At 44.6% G+C, this 20,713-nt stretch overlaps 1 protein-coding gene across 1 annotated transcript in view; it reads right to left on the bottom strand.

The window, feature by feature from the left end:
- DIAPH3 (diaphanous related formin 3) overlaps positions 1-15,700 on the bottom strand; it is a 566,408-nt gene extending 550,708 nt beyond the window's left edge. Inside the window, exon 1 of the mRNA XM_040267149.1 lies at positions 15,342-15,700. Coding sequence (XP_040123083.1) covers positions 15,342-15,521 — 180 coding nt within the window. The 5' untranslated portion in view covers positions 15,522-15,700. The remainder of the gene's footprint in view (positions 1-15,341) is intronic.
- Between the last annotated feature and the right edge of the window lie 5,013 nt (positions 15,701-20,713).

The following is a 20,713-nucleotide window of genomic DNA, read 5'->3' as shown; positions in this document are numbered from 1 at the left end:
CCAAATTTTAGTGGAAAGACAGAAGCAAAAGTTGAGAAGCCTGTGGGAGGTGTCTGAATCCCCCCTTTACGAGGGATCTCTACCCTTGGCTAATGCCATCATGACAGGACCAATGAGCTGAGAGCTGTTTAGTACTTACACGTTAACCCTCAATATAACATTGAAACATCATGTCCAACTATAATACAGGTACTACTGTTCCCACCTCATAGATGAATAAATAAACAACAGTAACAAAAGTAATTTCCCAAGGTCACAGAACTACCAATTTCAGAGCCAGGACTTAAACCCAGGTTAACTTCCGAGTCTGAGTTCTTAAAAACGACACAACATGGGCTCCCCGGTAATACTGCCCACCGTCTCCATGCCAGACTGAGCGCAAGCCTCCTGAAGTCAGGGACCAAACTGTACCCAACTGTGCCCTTCAAACATTTACAGAATAAATGAGAACAATGAACTCACAGAATTTGGCTATAAGGGAAGGAAACAGAGTACGGTACAGAGAGGCGTCTGGGTCACGGGAAAGTTGGGAGAGGAGGGTGTTTGGCTTTGCTCCTGCTTTCTCCTTCAGGGTAGAAGATATCTGAGCATTTTAATAAGACGGGACCTGTGAAGAGTGAAACAACCTCTTGCAATGGAACTGGATCAAGATCAGGGGCAAAAGGGTTAACCTGACCCTTCTACACATACTGGAAGAGAAAGGAGGAAGAGGTGCAGATACAGATTGTTGGTGCAACAGCAGGAAATTAAGCCGGGTCAAGAAATATGGCCTTTATCTTCTCTCTGAAGGTGTCAAGGCTGAGTGTGGAGAGGCAGGAGAAACGTTCTCTACGACAGTTTCAGCGAATGCTGTGCCAGGGCAGCTCCAAGTGAGAGCTACGCATACACACAGAGTATCAGTAAAGCATCCAGGTGAAAATGATGAAAGTCATCACTGTTTCTGTGTGGGGAAAATTTCAACTGGGATGTAACGGAGTCAGTGAATTTCACTGAACTCTTACACTGTTGGGCTTTTTAAGAGGTTCATACATTACTTTTTCAATTTAAAAAACTGTTAACAACAAAAAGGAATCAGACCCATAGAAAAGGTAAAAAGAGTGAATACAGTCTCAGCATAAACGCTGAGAGAAGTAAAAAAGGATGTAACCAGAAAGTGGGGCCTTCCAGTGGCTCAGCAGTCAAATCCTGCTGATGCAGGCTTGCAATGCAGGAGACATAGGCAGGAGATGTGGGTTCGATCCCTGGGTCAGGAAGATCCCCTGGAAAGAAGAAATGGCAACCCACACCAGTATTCTCGCCTGGAAAAATCTCAATCCATAGGGTCGAAAAAGAATCAGACACAACTGGGCAACTAAGCAACAGCAGCAGCCAGAAAGCTAGCTCAAAGCCGGGGCCCTGTGGCCCGTCTGGCTGCGTGCCACCCACAGGCTCCGTCCCCAGCCACACCTCGGGATGGCCCACACCTCTCTCCTTGCCTCAGTCCCATCAAGCGTAACACCAGGGTCATGAGAGTCCTGCTTCAAAGCACTGTAGTAAGCAATTAAAGGAGTGTACAGTCCACCAGAGAGCAGTGCCAGTGATGATGACTGTGACCAACAGGCTGAAGGCCCTGCCAATCAGTAGTTCCACACAGTCCCGATGTCTAAGGCTGCAGTCTGCAGGGCTGGCGGGATCTCCCCCAGGCCACAGAGCATGGGTCCATCACTGAGAAGCCTGTCAGGTCGTTCCAGGCCTGGAAACAGGAAGCAAGTGGACATGGAGCCCAGTGCTCTTTTATTTATTGATATTCCATGTTATATCAGGTTTGAAGAGGCAAGGAATGTGAAGGCATCCTAGTTCAAAAAGAGTCCTGGGTTACTTCTGTAGGGTGCGGAGCAAATGCTGTCAGCAGGAGGCTGACAGAGAAAGGAAGAGCGGCAAGGGCAGAAGATGAAGGTCTCGATGGAACAGAAAGGAGCGGAATGCATCCAGGGACCAAGCTCTTTATGTGTCCCCACTGGAATTGAGGTCGGGTCTCTGGACACAAGAACAGAGCCCTGGACACCAGGAACGGGGGAAGGAGGGTGGAGGGAGGTGAGCAGCAGAGAAAGGTCAAGACACCGTCAGTAACTGAGATCTGGTCACCTGCCCTTCAGGATGTCTGACACTGCAGAGGCGGAAATCTCCCCCACTCTGGGATCTGGGAAAGACTCAAAAGAGTACAACTACAGTCTCCCACCTAGAAAGGGGTGACTTTACGATGACGCAAAACCTATACTTACTCACTACACACTGTACTCCAGATGTTAAATTCTGGCCCTTCCTAGGCTAGTGACAGGTGCAGGGTCCTCTCCCAATGCTGGGCAGGGAGGCGGCTGCAGCCCCATCACCCACATGGTCACGGGGGACGCAAGCACTCCGGACTGGACAACCAGCCTCTCTACCACCTTCAGAACAGTGTTCAATCTGTGACAAGAGACATTCAACACTTCATCACAGAACAGGCTTTCTGCTAGATGAGTTTGCTTGACTATAAGCCAACGTAATGTTCCAAGCACGTTTAAAGTAGCCTAAGCTAAGCTATGATGTTCAGCAGGTTAGGCATAGTCCATGCACTTTTGACTTAGGATATTTTTAACTTTCAACTAGTTTATCAGGCCCTAATCCCATGGCAATTCCAGAAAGAGCTGTAATAACAGCTGTCATGTATTAACTGCTAGTTTTGTGTCCAAGCTATTATAATAACATGCATTACCTCAACTAATCCTCACAATACTATGACTATCTATTCCATTTTACAGACAAGTTAACTGAGGCACAGAAGCTAATTCACCCAAGGACATATAACCCAAGCCTCTCTAACACAGGCCCCTGGAGGACCTGAGTCAGCAGGCTCAGTCCTCCAGTGACCCAGATATGCTTCAAGTAGTCGCTGCATGGCCTCCCAGGTGGTGTTTGTGGTAAAGAATCCACCTGCAAAGGGGACATGGATTCGATCCCTGGTCAAGAAGATCCTCTCGTGTAGGAAATGGCAATCCGCTCTGGAACTCTTGCCTGGAAAATCCCATGGACAGAGGGGCCTGGTGGGCTATAATCCATGGGGTCACAAAGAGTCAGACACAATCGAGTGACTAAGCACACACTTACATGCCCTCACCCACCCCCACTGCAATCTTTTAGAGAAAAGAAAATAGACAATAAAGGTATATCGATAACATTTGAATGTAAATTAATCATGAACAGATTAGTGAATCAGGCGGTATAAGATTACAAGAACAGTTTTGCATAGATTTTCAATTAACCAAGTGTTCACATTGTAAGCTTAAGCCGGTATCAGGCACCACCAAGAGAGAAAATGACTCCCAAAAGCTTACAAACATATGCACACAGCAACTGAAAACAAGCTCGAGATATCAATAAGAGCAAAACAGTACCCTCAGAAGAGAGGTGAGTGCAGTGAGAACACAGTTTCATGGGAACGCTCACTTTTCATAAAGAAATGACACCGTCACACTGGGTTTCTGAGCAGATCATGCGCATTCTGTCCTTCATGCTCACGTCTCAGGCTGTCAAATTCCATTAGAAATGAACTGCAATTGTCACCTGAATTGCATTCCATCCAAAGTTTTGGTAAACAGCAACAGTTTAGTACCATAGTACAATCCATAATTAATGTCACCAATTTGCAAATCCTGGTTAAAAACTGAATGTTAACAAAGTTTCATTTTTATGACACCCAAATAAACAGCCTGCCTCAGCAAAATGCAGTGACTACAGGAAAAAGTCCCCCACATCCTGGAAAGATACCTCACAGTAAACTGGAAAAAAAAATGTAACATTATGTATCTTACAATTAGATCAATCCACATATCAATATCTTCCTGCCAGTTTTAAGAAATTCTACACCTCATCTCCAAAAAAAGCCTACGCTTTTTTTAACATGTATAATGGCTTAGAATTAGCAATAATTTCTTTGATGAGTTTTGGACAGGTTACTGAGCTCTCTTTTCCTTGAAGGTCTGACACAGACCACAGCTACCTGGGAATATCCCAAGGCCCTTAGCACACAGGATGCCCTGAGGAGATGTTTCATACATTAAATCACAGCGCCGCCTCCTTTTCAGGTATTTAAGACGGGCTATGATGCTCAATGGTGGAGAGATTAGAAAGTTATTGGGTACTAATTCCATTCATGGGTCTATTTTTAGGGAAAAAGATATATATAAATTGAAACCCCCTCACCAAAAAAAATTAAAATGGAAAAAAAGTTTAAATCACATAAGCCCTTATTTCAAAGAAATGAAAAGCAAAGATAATAAGGAGATACAAACAGAAGCGGAAGAAATGAACATTTCAGTAGGATTTATGATGTTTCACTTCTGAAGCTTACTGGTGAGCAGTACATGGTGTTCTGTACCACTTTTGTAAGATAAAATGTATTTTTTAAAGACTGCAAGGGAAATGCTGACCCTCAGAAAACCATTTAGAGGTAGACTGTTTTGAAGCACATTATATACAATCCTTGGAGAAGGAAATGGCAACCCACTCCAGTACTCCTGCCTGGAAAATTCCATGAACTGAAGAGCCTGATAGGCTACAGTCCATGGGGTTGCAAAGAGTCGGACTGAGTGACTTCACTTTCACTACTGATAAATACTAATCACTTCTAGTCTGCTACTGGTAAATACTTACTAATCACTTTTCAGTTCAGTTCAGTTGCTCAGTCGTGTCCAACTCTTTGCGACCCCATGAATCGCAGCACGTCAGGCCTCCCTGTCCATCACCAACTCCCGGAGTTCACTCAGATTCACCTCCATCGAGTCCGTGATGCCATCCAGCCATCTCATCTTCGGTCGTCCCCTTCTCCTCCTGCCCCCAATCCCTCCCAGCATCACAGTCTTTTCCAATGAGTCAGCTCTTCACATGAGGTGGCCAAAGTACTGGAGTTTCAGCTTCAGCATCATTCCTTCCAAAGAAATCCCAGGGTTGATCTCCTTCAGAATGGACTGGTTGGATCTCCTTGCAGTCCAAGGGACTCTCAAGAGGCTTCTCCAACACCACAGTTCAAAAGCATCAATTATTCGGCGCTCAGCCTTCTTCATAGTCCAACTCTCACATCCATACATGACCACTGGAAAAACCATAGCCTTGACTAGACGGACCTTAGTCGGCAAAGTAATGTCTCTGCTTTTCAATATGCTGTCTAGGTTGGTCATAACTTTTCTTCCAAGGAGTAAGCGTCTTTTAATTTCATGGCTGCAGTCACCATCTGCAGTGGTTTTGGAGCCCAAAAAAATAAAGTCTGACACTGTTTCTACTGTTTCCCCAGCTATTTCCCATGAAGTTTTAGTTCATCACAAAATGAAACACTAAAGAACGGGACAAAACCTTTGCTTGTTTGGGGACCTCTCCTAACTTCTTAAGTCATCTCCAAGTTCCTCAAACTGAGATCTGCAGGGCCCTTCTACAGACTCTCCAATTCTATCAGAATTTTAAAACTTTCTATTTTTTCAAGATTATATTAAACATTAGAAATAAAGCAAGCACATTCTGGTGGAGAAGGAAAGGCAACCCACTCCAACATTCTCACCTGGGAGATCCCAGGGACAGAGGAGTCTGGCGGGCTACAGTCCACGGGGTCACAAGAGTCGGACACAACTTAGTGGCTAAACCATCACCACCAAGCACGTCCTGGATGATTGGAAAGTGAAAGCTGCTATAGTCCATGGGATTCTCCAGGCCAGAATACTGGAATGGGTAGCCGTTCCCTTCTCCAGGGGATCTTCCCAGCCCAGGGCTGAACCCAAGTCTCCAGCATTGCAGGCAGATTCTTCGCCAGCTGAGCCGCCAGGGAGGCCTTCTCTACACCACATTCCCTCAGGCACTTTTGGTGAACACGCCTGCGTTTATGCGCACCACCAACATGGTGTCAGCAGGCCAAACAACACAGGCCGCATATCGTACAGGCTTCACAAACTCCTACACTTAGGAAAGAGCCAGCTCCCAGAGGCTGGTACAATTCCAAAACGACACTATTCAAGGGGCAATAAACCTACGGCTACACAGTTACATTTCAAGAAAAAATGAATCCAGGGACTGGCGGCCTGGCTCCAACTCTTTCTGCTCTTTTCAACAGTTGCATATAATTTACTTAAAAAAAATTACATATGGCTCTTTTTTTATCATAAACACATTACAAGAGTTCACTACGTCAGCCAGAAGAGCCAGTGAGGCTGTTCACTTCAGAGCCTCAAGTCCAGGCCTCATGAGAAGGACGGAGGTGTTCGGTGACAGGACTCCACCCAGCACGTAGGGCTGGACCTTTGGATGTACTGCTCTGTGCTGAGCCTCCTCAGCTCTGGAATCCCACTTCTGCCCCAAGAGCCAAGGCGACAAAAGGAACCCAGCAAACCACACACATATCTTTGCACTATTAAATCGAATAATGAGGATGCAATTTCAACAAAAATCATCAATTACATTAAACCAGTGTTACCAATTTAAACTTTATTGGTTTTTTATAGTTTTGTTTTGGATTTTATATGTAAATCTGTTTTGTAAAAGAGCCAAAAGCATAAAGATTTATACTTAACTTTTTATATATACATATATAAGTAACATTTATTTTTACTATCATTCAATTCACAATGGAGTGTCACAAGAATTTTTTTCCTAAATTTGAGGTTGTTTCCTTTGCAAGTTCCTTTTTGTAAGTTTCATTGGTACTCAAGTTTCATAGTTGCATGAAACTCATTTTACTCATAAAAACATTCCCCTCCCAAGGATTCAGAAACTTGCTCTGACCTTTTAGTAATAAGAATCAGAAGCCTCCACCACTGTGCATGTCCGCTGACATGTCAGGGTAAAACTAGGGAAAAGAATGCTTCCATCTCATCATGAGAAAAAAGTATGGCCCAATTAAGATTTCCCAATATAAGAAAGTTATTCAAATACGCACTGTAATGTTCCCAATGCCCTAAAGCCTACACAAATATTGTACTATCACTACTACTATTACTACCAGTGATGACAACAACAAAACTATCAATCGTAAATATTTAGATAGAGGCTAAACGCTGTTACAGGGACTGATCTCAACCCATCACATTTAATTTCTAATCTTCCCAACAGCTTCCTTTTACACATGAGGAAACGGGTACAGGGTGAGGTTAAACAACTCACCTGAGTTCACACAGCTAATAAGTGACTCAGCTGGAACCCAAGCCCTAAAAGTGATCCAAGTCACTGCCCCGAAATACTATTCACAATGTCTCTTCTACAGAAAATGTGTGAGAAAGGATGGCCGTGGATCGTTTGAGGAACAAAATCTACAGCAAGCATTTCCAAGTAGTTTTCATTGGACAGTTCTCTGAATATTCCAGCATCAAAACTTAACTTACTGAAACTCTTAAATTCTCCCCTAAGTTAATAATCATTATGTGATTTGCTATTTGCAAAAATTACTCTCAGCGCTAAGGTGTTTCAATGCCACCCTGCTGCTATTGAGAGAGTTACCTTTGTAGATGCTGTTCAAAGAAAGCTCATGCTTTGATCCTTAATATCCCATGAAGTAAAAGGTTATGCTTAATCTATATTTTATAGATCTAAAAGTCAAATTAGTTTCTGGGATAAACAAGCAGAGTGTGATGGTAAGCATATTCTGTAGCATTCATTTCATTCTGAGTTTGGAGACAGTATATACTATGTGCTGAGTTAAAGACAACTGCATTAGTGTTACACAAAGCAGTTTTGCCTTGTATTGTTCCGTAAGCATAAACAAGTTATACACATGTTAATTTACATTCCATATAAAAAGCCAATTTTAAATCCAATTTATAAGGCAATAAATATATAAAGATTCTAGGACACAGCAATAAAGTTATGCTATAAAGCAGAGTTAATTTAAGACAACAATAATAAAAGCATGACAAATTTTAGCATTCTACCAACTGCACAAAGGTGTTTCAGGTAACATCTGTTCAGAAGCAATTGCTGCAAGACAGACTAGATGAGATGCAAGGTTTCACAGTGCAATAAATGTATGTCAGTTTGCCTGCTTCATAATTAAAGACATGAGTCTTTGAAAAAAGCAATTAAGCCTTTCTCTAAATCTAAAACAATCATCCCTGCTCCCACCCCTCCTTACTCACAAAGAGCCTCATGATCCAGAAGTGTATGTACCATCTATCATCTGTTTTCAGCAGCTAATATACTCCCCAAAAGCCACTGGATATATTTTGTTTCTTTTAATAAGTCATATTGACAAACAAAAGTAAACTTATTTTTTTCTATTAGAAGGATAGAAAGAAAAGAAAGTCTGAGATGATTCAGAGCAATTTACATTCAACTTCTGTTATCTGCAGGTTCTGAATCCAAGTAGTTAACCAACCACAAATCAAAGATATTTGGGGGAAAAAGCTTCAGAAAGCTCCAAAAACCAAAACTTGAATTTGCCACAGGATAATCCATGGGGTCTCAAAGAGTCAGACACAACTAAGTAACTAACACACTGTGCATAGGTTATGGAGGGGACTTGAGCATCCATGGATTTGAGCATCCACGGAGGGCCCTGGAGCCAATTCCCCATGGATACCGAAAGACAACTCTACTTAGAAGACTGAGCTGAATAAAGTGATTTTACTTTAAATAGGTTTCTGTGCCTGCTGGGTTAGGTGGAGTTTTGATATGAATAAAATTCAGATGCCTAAAGCCTTCAGCTAAGAACACAATCTCCAATTCTTGATAGTGCAAATCTAGGACAACTGAAACCATCACTTTTCTGAGGACTCAATGAAGAAATTCAAAACAAGCACACAGACATCCTGTATCATTATCATAGTCGCTTTATGAGAAAGATACAGCACAGCAAGATGAATGAAGGTTCTAGTCTTTCTAGGAAACTAAACTGTGGTTATCTTCTTTTCACTCAGACCACAAATCTAAAATAAACGATACCACAGGAAGAGATTTAAATGATCTGATGGTTCTCATAAAACATACATTTACAAGTTGTGAAACCAAAATGTGGTCATCTTCATAACTATACCTGCCGATAGTCTCCTGTGGCGGCAGTAACAAATTATTAATACCACAACCTGATGGCTTAAAACAACAGAAATGTTTTCAACTGGGCCAAAATCAAGGTGGCAGGAGGGCCGATCTCCCCGGACGCTCTACGGGAACAGCCCGGCCCCTCCCAGCCTCTGATGCCGCAGCATTCCGTAGCGTGTCATTGCATCTCCCTTGCAGTCACCTCCCCTTCTTCCTCTCTGTGGTCAAACCTCCCTCTACCTCCTCTCCTAAGTAAATGTGCTTGCATGTAGGGTCCACCCAGATAACCCAGAATAATGTCTCCATTTTTTCAACTTAATTATGCCTGCAATGTCCTTTTTTGTCATAAGGTAACCAGGCTCCAGAAATTAAGATGTGATGCTTTTGAACTGTGGTGTTCGAAAAGACCCTTGAGAGTCCCTTGGACAGAAGGAGATCAAACCAGTCCATCCTAAAGGAAATCAGTCCTGAATATTCATTGGAAGGACTGATGCTGAAGCTGAAGCTCCAAGACTTTGGCCACCTGATGTGAAGAACTGACTCACTGGAAAAGACCATGCTGGGAAAGATTGAAGGCAGGAAGAGAAGGGGATGACAGAGGATGAGATGGTTGGATGGCATCACTGACTCGATGAACATGAGTTTGAGATGAGTTTGAGTAAGCTCTGGGAGTTGGTGATGGACAGGGAGGCCTGGCATGCTGCAGTCAATGGGGTCGCAAAGAGTTGGACACAACTGAGGGACAGAATTGAGCTGAATCTTTGGCGCGTGGGGCGGGGGGGGGGGTCATTATTCAGCCAACCACTTCTACCTCCAAAGAAGCCCAAGGAAATGAGGTGAGCAGACAGGATTCTCACCAAGCCCACCCCAATTTCAGTTCTCAAGTTCCCAGTACAATAGCAAAAGTCCTCCAACCTAACACCTCTGCCCACCTCACAACATGCTTATAATCAGGAAATCACTAAATCTATATTGCTTAAAGACATTACTAACTAGTGTTAATGGTTCCTGAATGAAAAACGCAGCTGCTACTGAAGTTGCTTCAGTCGTGTCTGACTCTGTCCAACCCCATAGATGGCAGCCCATCAGGCTCCTCCGTCCCTGGGATTCTCCTGGCAAGAACACTGGAGTGGGTTGCCATTTCCTTCTCCAATGCATGAAAGTGAAAAGTGAAAGTGAAGTCGCTCAGTCGTGTCCGACTCCTAGCAACCCCATGGACTGCAGCCTACCAGGCTCCTCCATCCATGGGATTTTCCAGGCAAGAGTACTGGAGTGGGGTGCCATTGCCTTCTCTGAAAAACTCAGCAGTAATGAGTAAACTCCCACTATCGTGGGAGAGTAACACAGGACAGGGACTGAGGATGTGTCCTCTGGAGCCAGCCTCCCTGGAGTCAAATCCCAGCCTCACCCCCAGGCAACAATGCAACCAAAGGCAGTCTAACCTCTGTACCTCAGTTTCCCCTTCTAGCAAACAAGGCTAATTCATAGTATCTACCTCACTGGGTTGTTAAACAGATTACAGGAGCTGAAATCTATGACACACCTAAACCAGTGCTTGGCTCATTAAAGTTAACTGTTACTACTAACAATGATCAACCACAGTAGACATACAGATGTTAATGGATCTGGTGAAAAACCTCTCATATCAAAACTGAGGATACTATAATGACAGAACTAGATAATGTAATAACAATCTATAAATGGAAACCATAAGATGAGATGTGAAATTTACACTGAAGTCTGTGAGAACTCTTAAAGGATATCCTAACTGAAAAAACTGAGCTACTTTGCCAGCTTGGATCACAGAATTTACAGGCCCTCTTTCAAAGGACGGACTCACATCCTAGAGATAGAGACTGCCTGAAGCCATCTGGATCTGGGGGCGTCCTCGTCTCTACTGTGAATTTCTAGTAGTGGGAGGTAAGAATTAAACGCCTAGTGTCACTGAAGAATCTTCACAATGAGTTCAGTTCAGTTCAGTCGCTCAGTCGTGTCCAGCTCTTTGCAACCCCATGAATCGCAGCACGCCAGGCCTCCCTGTCCATCACCAACTCCCGGAGTTCACTCAGATTCACCTCCATCGAGTCAGTGATGCCATTCAGCCATCTCACCCTCTGTGGTCCCCTTCTCCTCCTGCCCCCAATCCCTCCCAGCATCAGACTCTTTTCCAATGAGTCAAGTCTTCACATGAGGTAGCCAAAGTACTGGAGTTTCAGCTTTAGCATCATTCTGTCCAAAGAAATCCCAGGGCTGGTCTCCTTCAGAATGGATTTGTTGTATCTCCTTGCAGTCCAAGAGACTCTCAAGAGTCTTCTCCAACACCACAGTTCAAAAGCATCAATTCTTCGGCGCTCAGTTTTCTTCACAGTCCAACTCTCACATCCATACATGTTTACTGGAAAAACCATAGCCTTGACTAGACAGACCTTAATCAGCAAAGTAATGTCTCTGCTTTTCAATATGCTATCTAGGTTGGTCATAACTTTTCTTCCAAGGAGTAAGCGTCTTTTAATTTCATGGCTGCAATCACCATCTGCAGTGATTTTGGAGCCCAAAAAAATAAAGTCTGACACTGTTTCCACTGTTTCCCCATCTATTTCCCATGAAGTGATGGGACCAGATGCCACGATCTTCGTTTTCTGAATGTTGAGCTTTAAGCCAACTTTTTCACTCTCCTCTTTCACTTTTATCAAGAGGCTTTTTAGTTCCTCTTCACTTTCTGCCATAAGGGTAGGAAACTGTTTTGTCTTGTTCTAGAAGGGAAATAGAACTTGGGTTCAGGTACAAATAGTGTGACCTAGGGCAAGTACCAGTTTACTGATCCTACTGGATTCTCTTCACCTTCATGAAGTCTTCACCCAGGCTCCTGCCTTGTCCTTCCAGCCTCCACTGGTGGCACCCCGTCCCCGGGTAACTATCCCCAGGACCTTCACACACACACACACACACACCACACACACACACGCCCCGGGTAACTATCCCCAGGACCTTCACACACACACACCACACACACACGCCCCGGGTAACTATCCCCAGGACCTTCACACACACACGCACGCGCACGCGCACGCGCGCGCTGCTTGCCACATCCCCTGCTGAAACCAAGTGGGTAAGTTCACAAGCAGCCCAAAGGAAGCTGATTTATTGTGCAGCCAAACTATCCTACATTTACAACAGACAAATCTCTACTATTTACACATATCTATGGCGAGAAAGTCTATGCTACAGACGTTTATACACAATTCAAAACTAACTGGAGGCCCACAACTATACAAGTAGCAAAAAACAAGGATTCGTCTGCTTTGTGTAGGTTCAAAGTACAACAGAAATTCAGTGGGGAACAGAGCTCCCACCTTCTTACACTAAGGAGCCAATGGCTAGTTTACCCGCAGTTGCACACAAGCTTGCAGCTCTGTGGCTTGCAAACACCAGTCACGCACATTATCACAACCTGCATGACTTGTTACAGTCAAAAGCAACCAGGTGACCTAATGACTGACTATGTGACCTGCTAGCATCATTTCATTCCAAATCAAAGAAAGCCAAAAATGGACTTGAGGTCTGACAATGTGACCTGCTAGCATCATTTCATTCCAAATCAAGAGAAAGCCAAAAATGGACTTGAGGTACAGCAGTACAGCAGACTGAACGACAGAACAATCACTATTTGGGGCACTGCTGAGATCTCATGAGGAAGGGGTGGTGTCCAAAATCACCCTCCAACTGATTAGCAAGTGTCACTGAAGTGGGACTGAGAACAGCGAGAAGCAGGCGGAGCTGGGAACGCCTGCTCAGAAGGTAACCTTGATACTGGGATACTGAGCCTAGGCTAGAGAGTTAGAGTTGACCCTGGAACTCCAGGCCCTCTAAGAGTCCAATCCAACAGAGAGATAGCACTTTCAGGCTCCTGGTAGAAATAGATTCAGATCATGCCCAAAGAAAACTCTCCCCAGTCAGGCCTCCTAGAAGACAGGTTAAGATTAAGCACTGAAATTTTCAATACAAAATTTAACAAGGACAGAGGGAGAGACCACTCTGCCACGGGTGCAAGTCAGTGTACACAGTCCAAAGGTGCACATACCATAAATGCCAAATATAGAAGAAAAAGAGTAAAGTAAGCAGTGTCTAAAGGAGCAAAGGAATAAGAAACAGCAATATAAAGAATACAGTAACGAGGCAGATTTGAAAAAGAAAGCAAATGGACCTTATAGAAATAAAAAATAATTGATAACTCAAATATTCAGAATAAGTTAAATAGATTAGACACAGCTGATGACAGAATTAGTGAAATGGAAAGTACCAAGAAATTATCATGTAAGCAAGAATCTAAATTAGTTTATGAGATTACAAAGAATCCAAATTACTTCAAATTAATTTAAAGTCATGATTTAAATCAGACTTCTACCAATCTAAAAACACACATAGTATTTTAAATGTATTTATTACACTGAGGGCTTAAAAGTGTGTGTCTTTTAGACATTTTTTCATCTTTACAACATACCTAAGAAGTGAGAAACAGCACAGAACCTAGAACTCACATCACCTGCTATATCCTTCAAGGAAACTAAATCTATTAATAAATATTATTTTAGGTTCCACTTTCATGATATCCTTGCTGGAAGGAGTCACAGAAAATTACACCTCATATATTCTGGAGCACAGGAGTCAGAGACAAACTGGAACAATGACATTAACCCCGAGAGTGAAAAGAAGAAAAGTCATTGCCCAGTGGATTCTTCCCATATGAGGTAGAATCTTTTACTGCCAATCTAAGTCTATCTTATTTATTCCTCAGCCCTGTCAAGATAACAATCAACAACACAGTTGATCCCCTTTGTAAAATTTCACCATTCCTATGGCTATACTTTGGCCACCTCATGTGAAGAGCTGACTCACTGGAAAAGACTCTGATGCTGGGAGGGATTGGGAGCAGGAGGAAAAGGGGGTGACAGAGGATGAGATGGCTGGATGCCATCACCAACTCGATGGACGTGAGTTTGAGTGAACTCCGGGAGATGATGGATAAGGAGGCCTGGCGTGCTGCGATTCATGGGGTAGCAAAGAGTCGGACACGACTGAGCGACTGAACTGAACTGAACTAATGGCCATCTTGATACTTAATTTTGCATCATTAATCCATGTTGTCCTTCATTTTCAGTATTCTGATAGATCTCAGGCTCTGCTCTTTTATTCATGTATCATTTTTGACTGTTACATGTAGCTACTCACTCCTCCTCCACAAGACTTCATCCCTTAATTTGTATATCTTGACTCATATTTCTAACTTTCATTTGTTCACAGAAGGAACAAACTGTACTCTAAAATTTCACCTATGACTAAAATGTTTTTCCGTATTCCTAAGTAAAATGGAGGGGTATTAAATTTTCAGTTCTGTCTCACTCCAAATGTATCAACCCTCTATGTAATTTGCTTGTGACTTACACACAGACAAGAAAACAATCTTCTGTGTCTGTTCTTTCACTAGTTAGTGCCACTACAAAGATTTACAAGGCGCTAATCACGACACTTCTTTGACCGTTAAAGTGAATAAGAGAAGCAATTGGAATAGCAGGTTTCAAATACTCAGACTTCTTTCCAAACTAAACAAAACATTCTTTAGTGGTGACTTCATGACCCGCCAAGTTTTAAAACAAGCCGTTTCAATTTGTAAAGTTACAAAGAGTTGACTCATTGGAAAAGACTCTGATGCTGGGAGGGACTCGGGGCAGGAGGAAAAGGGGAAGGCAAAGGATGAGATGGTTAGATGGCATCACCGACTCGATGGACCTGAGTTTGAGTGAACTCCGGGAGTTGGTGATGGACAGGGAGGCCTGGCGTGCTGCAATTCATGGGGTCGCAAAGAGTCGGACACGACTGAGCGACTTAACTGAACTGAATCTACTTTTAAAAACTTCTTCTTGGGAATTAAAATATGAAGCAGGAAAAGCAATTCTATCACCTAAAGATCACTTCGATATATCTCATACTCTCAGATGCTATGGGAAAAAAGGAAACATTTAACTTAAAAATGCAAAGTGCACGAGAGACATCAGGACTTATACGTTTGAAGCTGATTCTCACGACAGCCTTAGGAAGTTGGGGCAGTGATCAGGTGTTTGTCAAAGAATCCAAATAGAACTGGGGCTGCCGTCATAACCCGTGAGGAGACGGCAACTCTGACGATCTAGAACAAACCGTAGCTCACGGCTCCGCCCAGGGAACCCGCCCACGCTGTCGGCCAGGCCGGAGCTGAGGAAAACCGAGGGACCCATGACAGGGTCGCAGCCCGCCCGGACCAAGGCCCAACTTACAAACTTGGGGCGCTTCTCCGCAGGCGCCGCGGGGCCGCGGGTCGGCGGAGGGCGCTGCAGGCCCTTCCTGCGCGGCGCCTCGCTGTCCCGGCGGCTGTGGCCCGGGGAGGAGGCGGGGTAGGCGGCCCCGACGGCCGAGCGCTGCGCCGGGGCACGCAGCCGCGGCCGGTGCCGGTCCATGCTTCCGCGGCTCCGGGAAGGCGAGGGAGGAGAAGGCCGCAGCTCTGCAAGCCACGGGCGGGAGCCCGGAGTCCGCGGCGCGCGCGTCCCCAGTCCCGCCGACAGCGCCTGCCCGGATCAGTTCAACCGCTGCCTCCCGGCCGCCGCCGACACATCCGAAAAGTCCCGCCGCCGACGAGCACCCGGGCCCAACCAATCCGGGGCCGCCGTCGAGCCCGGGCCCAGCCAATCCGGAGCTGCGCTCGGAGTGACGGGCCCTGGGCACCGCCCCTTCCGGGCAAGAAAAGAAGCGTGATTGGCGAGTCCGCGGTTCTCTGCGCCGCTTGAGCCACTGGGGGCCCAGGCGGCCCAAGTTGAAGGGCACTGGGTGCGGCCGGCTTTGGAAATGTGGGAAGCGTACCGGGAAGTGACTAGTCTGGGTGTGTTCGGAATTTGGAGAATGGGTTCCGGCTGATCTGGGAGGCAGGCGGGACCCGCCCAGCGCAGCCACTTGAGCAGAACTTGGATGCGAAATCATCTGCTCCCCGTTTCCGCTCGTCTCAGGAGGCCCCGGTGTGACGGCCACTGGGAAAAGTAGTTCCTCTGGGATCTGTACCTGAAGTGCCGCTAAGCAGGAGAGGACCGCAGCGCCCAGGACGCCCCGGAGGACGCTTTCTCCACAGACAGCACCTGCTGAGAGCTGGGAGCCCGCTCAAGGGTGGCAGAGGCAGCCACCAAAAACCAAGCAGCGCTTCCTGGAGGAGCTCACAGTCTAATAATGTGCTTCACAAATCCTTACACAGATGAAATAACATAAATGTTATAGCAGTTAATTTAAAAGTTCTTGAGAATAAAAAAAATTATTAAATCTGAAGGAGAGGATTTGGAAAGAAGAAAGGAAGGATGCAAAGACTTTCTTAGGACAGAAAAGGGTGGCGTGACTTTCAGCATAAAGAAGTTCCAGGCAGGGGCAAGGCCTAGAGGAGTCATAGAACATCGGAACAACCTAGATGTCCATCTACTGATGAATGGATGAAGAAAATGTAGTACATATGTACAATGGGATATTAGCCTTAAAAAGGAATGAAATTGGGTTATTCGTAGGAATGTGGATGGATTTAGAGTCTGTCAGACAGAATGATGTACCAGGCTTCCCTGGTAGCTTGGACGGTAAAGCGTCTGCCTACAATGCGGGAGACCCGGGTTTGATCCCTAGGTCGGGAAGATCCCCTGGAGAAGGAAATGGCAACCCACTCCAGTATTCATGCCTGGAAAATCCCGTGGACTGAGGACCCTGGTGGGCTACAGTCCATGGGGTCGCAAAGAATTGGACATGACTGAGTGACTTCTCTCTTAAACAGAGTGATGTAAGTCAGGAAGAGAAAAACAAACATTGTATATTAGTGCATATAAGTGGAATCTAGAAAAATGGTACAGTTCAATTCACTTCAGTCACTCCAATTCAATTGAGTCACTCAGTTGTGTCCAACTCTTTGCGACCCCATGAATCGCAGCACGCCAGGCCTCCCTGTCCGTCACTTCAGTCACTCAGTCATGTCCAACGCTTTGTGACCCATAGACCGCAGCACTCCAGGCCTCCCTGTCCAAACTCATGTCCGTTGAGTCTCTGATGCTATCCAACCATCTCATCGTCTCTCGTCCCCTTCTGCCTTCAATCTTTCCCAGCATCAGGGTCTTTTCAAATGAGTCAGCTCTTCGCATTAGGTGGCCAAAATATTGGAGTTTCAGCTTCAACATCAGTCCTTCCAATGAACACTCAGGACTGCTCTCATTTAGGATGGACTGGTTGGATCTCCTTGCTGCCCAAGGGGCTCTCATGGGTCTTCTCCAGCACCACAGTTCAAAAGCATCAATTCTTTGGTGCTCGGCTTTCTTTACAGTCCAACTCTCACATCTATACGTAACTACTGGAAAAACCATAGCCTTGACTAGACGGGCCTTTGTTGGCAAAGTAATGTCTCTGTTTTTTAATATGCCATCTAGGTTGGTCATAACTTTCCTTCCAAAGAGTATGCGTCTCTTAATTTCATGGCTGCAGTCACCATCTGCACTGATTTGGGAGCCCCCAAAAATAAAGTCAACCCCTGTTACCACTGCTTCCCCATCTATTTGCCATGAAGTGATGGGCCGGATGCCATAGATCTTAGTTTTCTGAATGTTGAGCTTTAAGCCAAATTTTTCACTCTCTTCTTTTTCTTTCATCAAAAGGTTCTTTAGTTCTTCTTCACTTTCTGCCATAAGGGTGGTGTCACCTGCATGAGTGAAATTGCTCAGTCATGTCCAACTCTTTGCGATCCCATGGACTGTAGCCCACCAGGGTCCTCAGTCCACGGGATTTTCCAGGCAAGAGCACTGGAGTGGGTTGCCATTTCCTTCTCCAGGGTATCTTCCCAACCCAGGATCGAACCTAGGTCTCCCGCATTGGAGGCAGACACTTTCCCATCTGAGCTACCAGGGAAGCCCGTCATCTGCATTTCTGAGGTTATTGATATTTCCTCCCTGCAGTCTTGAGTCCAGCTTGTGCTTCATCCGGAGAAATGGTACAGATGAAACTATTTCCGTAATGGGAATAGAGACATAGAGGGAGAGAACAGACACGCGGACACTGCAGGGAAGAGAAGGGTGGGAGAAGCTGGGAGATGAAGACTGACGTATATACACTACCTTGTGTAAAATAGATAGCCAGTGGGAACATGTTGCTCTGTGATGTCCTAGCTGGATGGGATGTGGGCTAGCACAGAGGTTGAGAAAATGGGCCTTGTTCAAGCAAAGTCTTCACACTACAGTTGGGCAGGGGAGGGAGGATTGTTTATTTGTTTCATTTGTATTTGTTATTATGCTTATTTATTTGTACGAAGCTTCTGTGACAGTCTCTGTACTCAGAAAGTACCTAAACTTTAGGGGAAAGTTCAGGAGAACAGAAAGGTCAGGAGAACTGCAAGTATGAAGTCATGGTCCAGTGAATGAGATTCAGAATCTAGAGGATGCTTTTTCCCTGAGGCACCAGTGCCCCCGATGCCCTCGAGGGTTTCTTCATGTTGAGCACTATCTGCGCCACCTTAAGATGCGTAAACTGTTCCTGTGCTTACAGTGTGGGAAAACATTAACACAAAAGAAAAATCTCAACAGGCGCATTCGAGGGCACATGGGCATACGGCCCTTTCAGTGTACTGTGTGCCTGAAGACATTTACTCCGAAAAGCACACTTCAGGACCACTTGAATATACAGAGTGGGGATGGGCCATACAAATGCCACTGTTGTGACATGGATTTCAAGCACAAATCTGCCCTCAAAAAGCATTTAACCTCTCTCCATGGCAAAGCAGTGGTGAAAAACTACCCAGGCATGATCTGGAAAGGCAAAACCTACTGTAACTAGAACCACAGCTTGTTATGTAAGCTGTATATCATTCTGTTGGGCAAGTCTTTCTATAGAAATGCAGCATTTGTAATATTGCATTTCCACCCCCATCTTTAGATCTTATTTTTGGTCTACCTACACATGGTATGACTTCACTTTCACTTTTCACTTTCACGCACTGGAGAAGGAAATGGCAACCCACTCCAGCGTTCTTGCCTGGAGAATCCCAGGGACGGGGGAGCCTGGTGGGCTGCCGTCTATGGGGTCACACAGAGTCAGACACGACTGAAGCGACTGAAGCGACGCAGCAGCAGCAGTTCCTACCTATGGGTGATCATTGGACCCATATGCACATTTTACTCCTGTTGTTTACTAGCTATGTGGTGATGTTAAAATTTCTTTCTTTTGCTTTTTCAAATGCAGAAGGGGGTAATAACAATACCTAACAATCAGAATTGTCAGGCTTAAATGAGATAGCATATGTAAAGTTCTTAGAAATGTCTGTGAAAGCCCCTCCCACCAAAGACTACCAGGAAGGAGGAACGCAGGTAGTTGAACCAGTGGAGTTTTATAACTCATAAAGAATGAGAATATGCACTTTGGGATGGGGTTTCTCAGTAAGAGATGCTAGAAAGGCCTGAAAGGATTTCGACTTTGGTTAGGTGATTTTGGAAGACTCTTCAGAACCAGAATGAGAAGGGTTACTCTGACTTTCAGTGCTGTCAGGGATTGGGGACTGTTTGAAGATTGGGTAACTTAGTAAATCTTATCTGGTTGGATGGCAGGCTAAAGAATGAGGCTAAAGCCATAACTGACAAAAGAGGACAGTCACTGATAGTCTCAGAAAGTTTAGTAGTGACTTCCCACCAACCTTATTCTGTAAGACTGGGTATGTTAATGAGAAGAACAATAAGGCCTATCTGTGAATGTCAGGCCAGCTTCCAAAAGCACCAAGGCCCACCTCAGGTCCTGGGCATAGAGAAGGTACTGAATATAAATAAGCAGGAACTATTATTATAATTGATTTTCAAGCTTTATATAAAGCACCTTTACATTTTTCTCATGGAAATTCTTTGCGACTATAATGCACCTATGAAAATATCTTTGTCTATTAATAAACTTCACATTTTTAAAGTACATTTTATATATGTTTATTACTTAAACATCACAACAGCGTGCACTGCCCCTCATTCTGATGCCCCAACAAGAAGTATATGATAAACCCCTGAGTCAGCAATTTTGGAAGTGCTACCTTGTGCCAGCCTCCATGCCCAGGACTGGAACAAAGTTGAATGAAGCAAAAAGCAGACCTGGAGAAGACTGGAATCTAGGAATATGTTTCTTGGCTTTATCATTTCTGTTCAGTCAAAACGTCCAAACAATTAGTAATGCAATCCTTATGAGGGTTCACTCTTAATGATTATATAAGCAAGTTGTGAAAAGTTGAGGGAAGGGATGGGTCATTTCCAGTTGATATTTTTTTTAGTGACAATTCTATGAGATACCATTTTACCCTCATCAGACTGGCAAAATGACAAAGTTCCATGTCACCAAGTTTTCACCTATGTATAGGGATTTCTGCATAGATGATAAGAGTGCAAAACTGGTTAAGCCAGTTTAGGCAGCAACTTGGAAACGGTAAAGGTGCATGTACTTATGACCCAGCAATTCCATGTCTCATGTCTCCCTGGAGAAGCTCAAAGATGTTGTGCAAATATATTTCCTGAACATTTGTAAGAACTAAAAAGGGTAAAGCATTTAAATATCCTGCAGTCAGGGAGAGAATAAAATACAGAGAGGCTTGTTATGCAGTAGACTTGTACACTGCATT

This window comes from Oryx dammah, unplaced genomic scaffold (assembly GCF_014754425.2).
Source record: "Oryx dammah isolate SB20612 unplaced genomic scaffold, SCBI_Odam_1.1 HiC_scaffold_24, whole genome shotgun sequence".
NCBI lineage: Eukaryota > Metazoa > Chordata > Mammalia > Artiodactyla > Bovidae > Oryx > Oryx dammah.
This window is presented reverse-complemented; position numbering and strand designations above follow the sequence as displayed.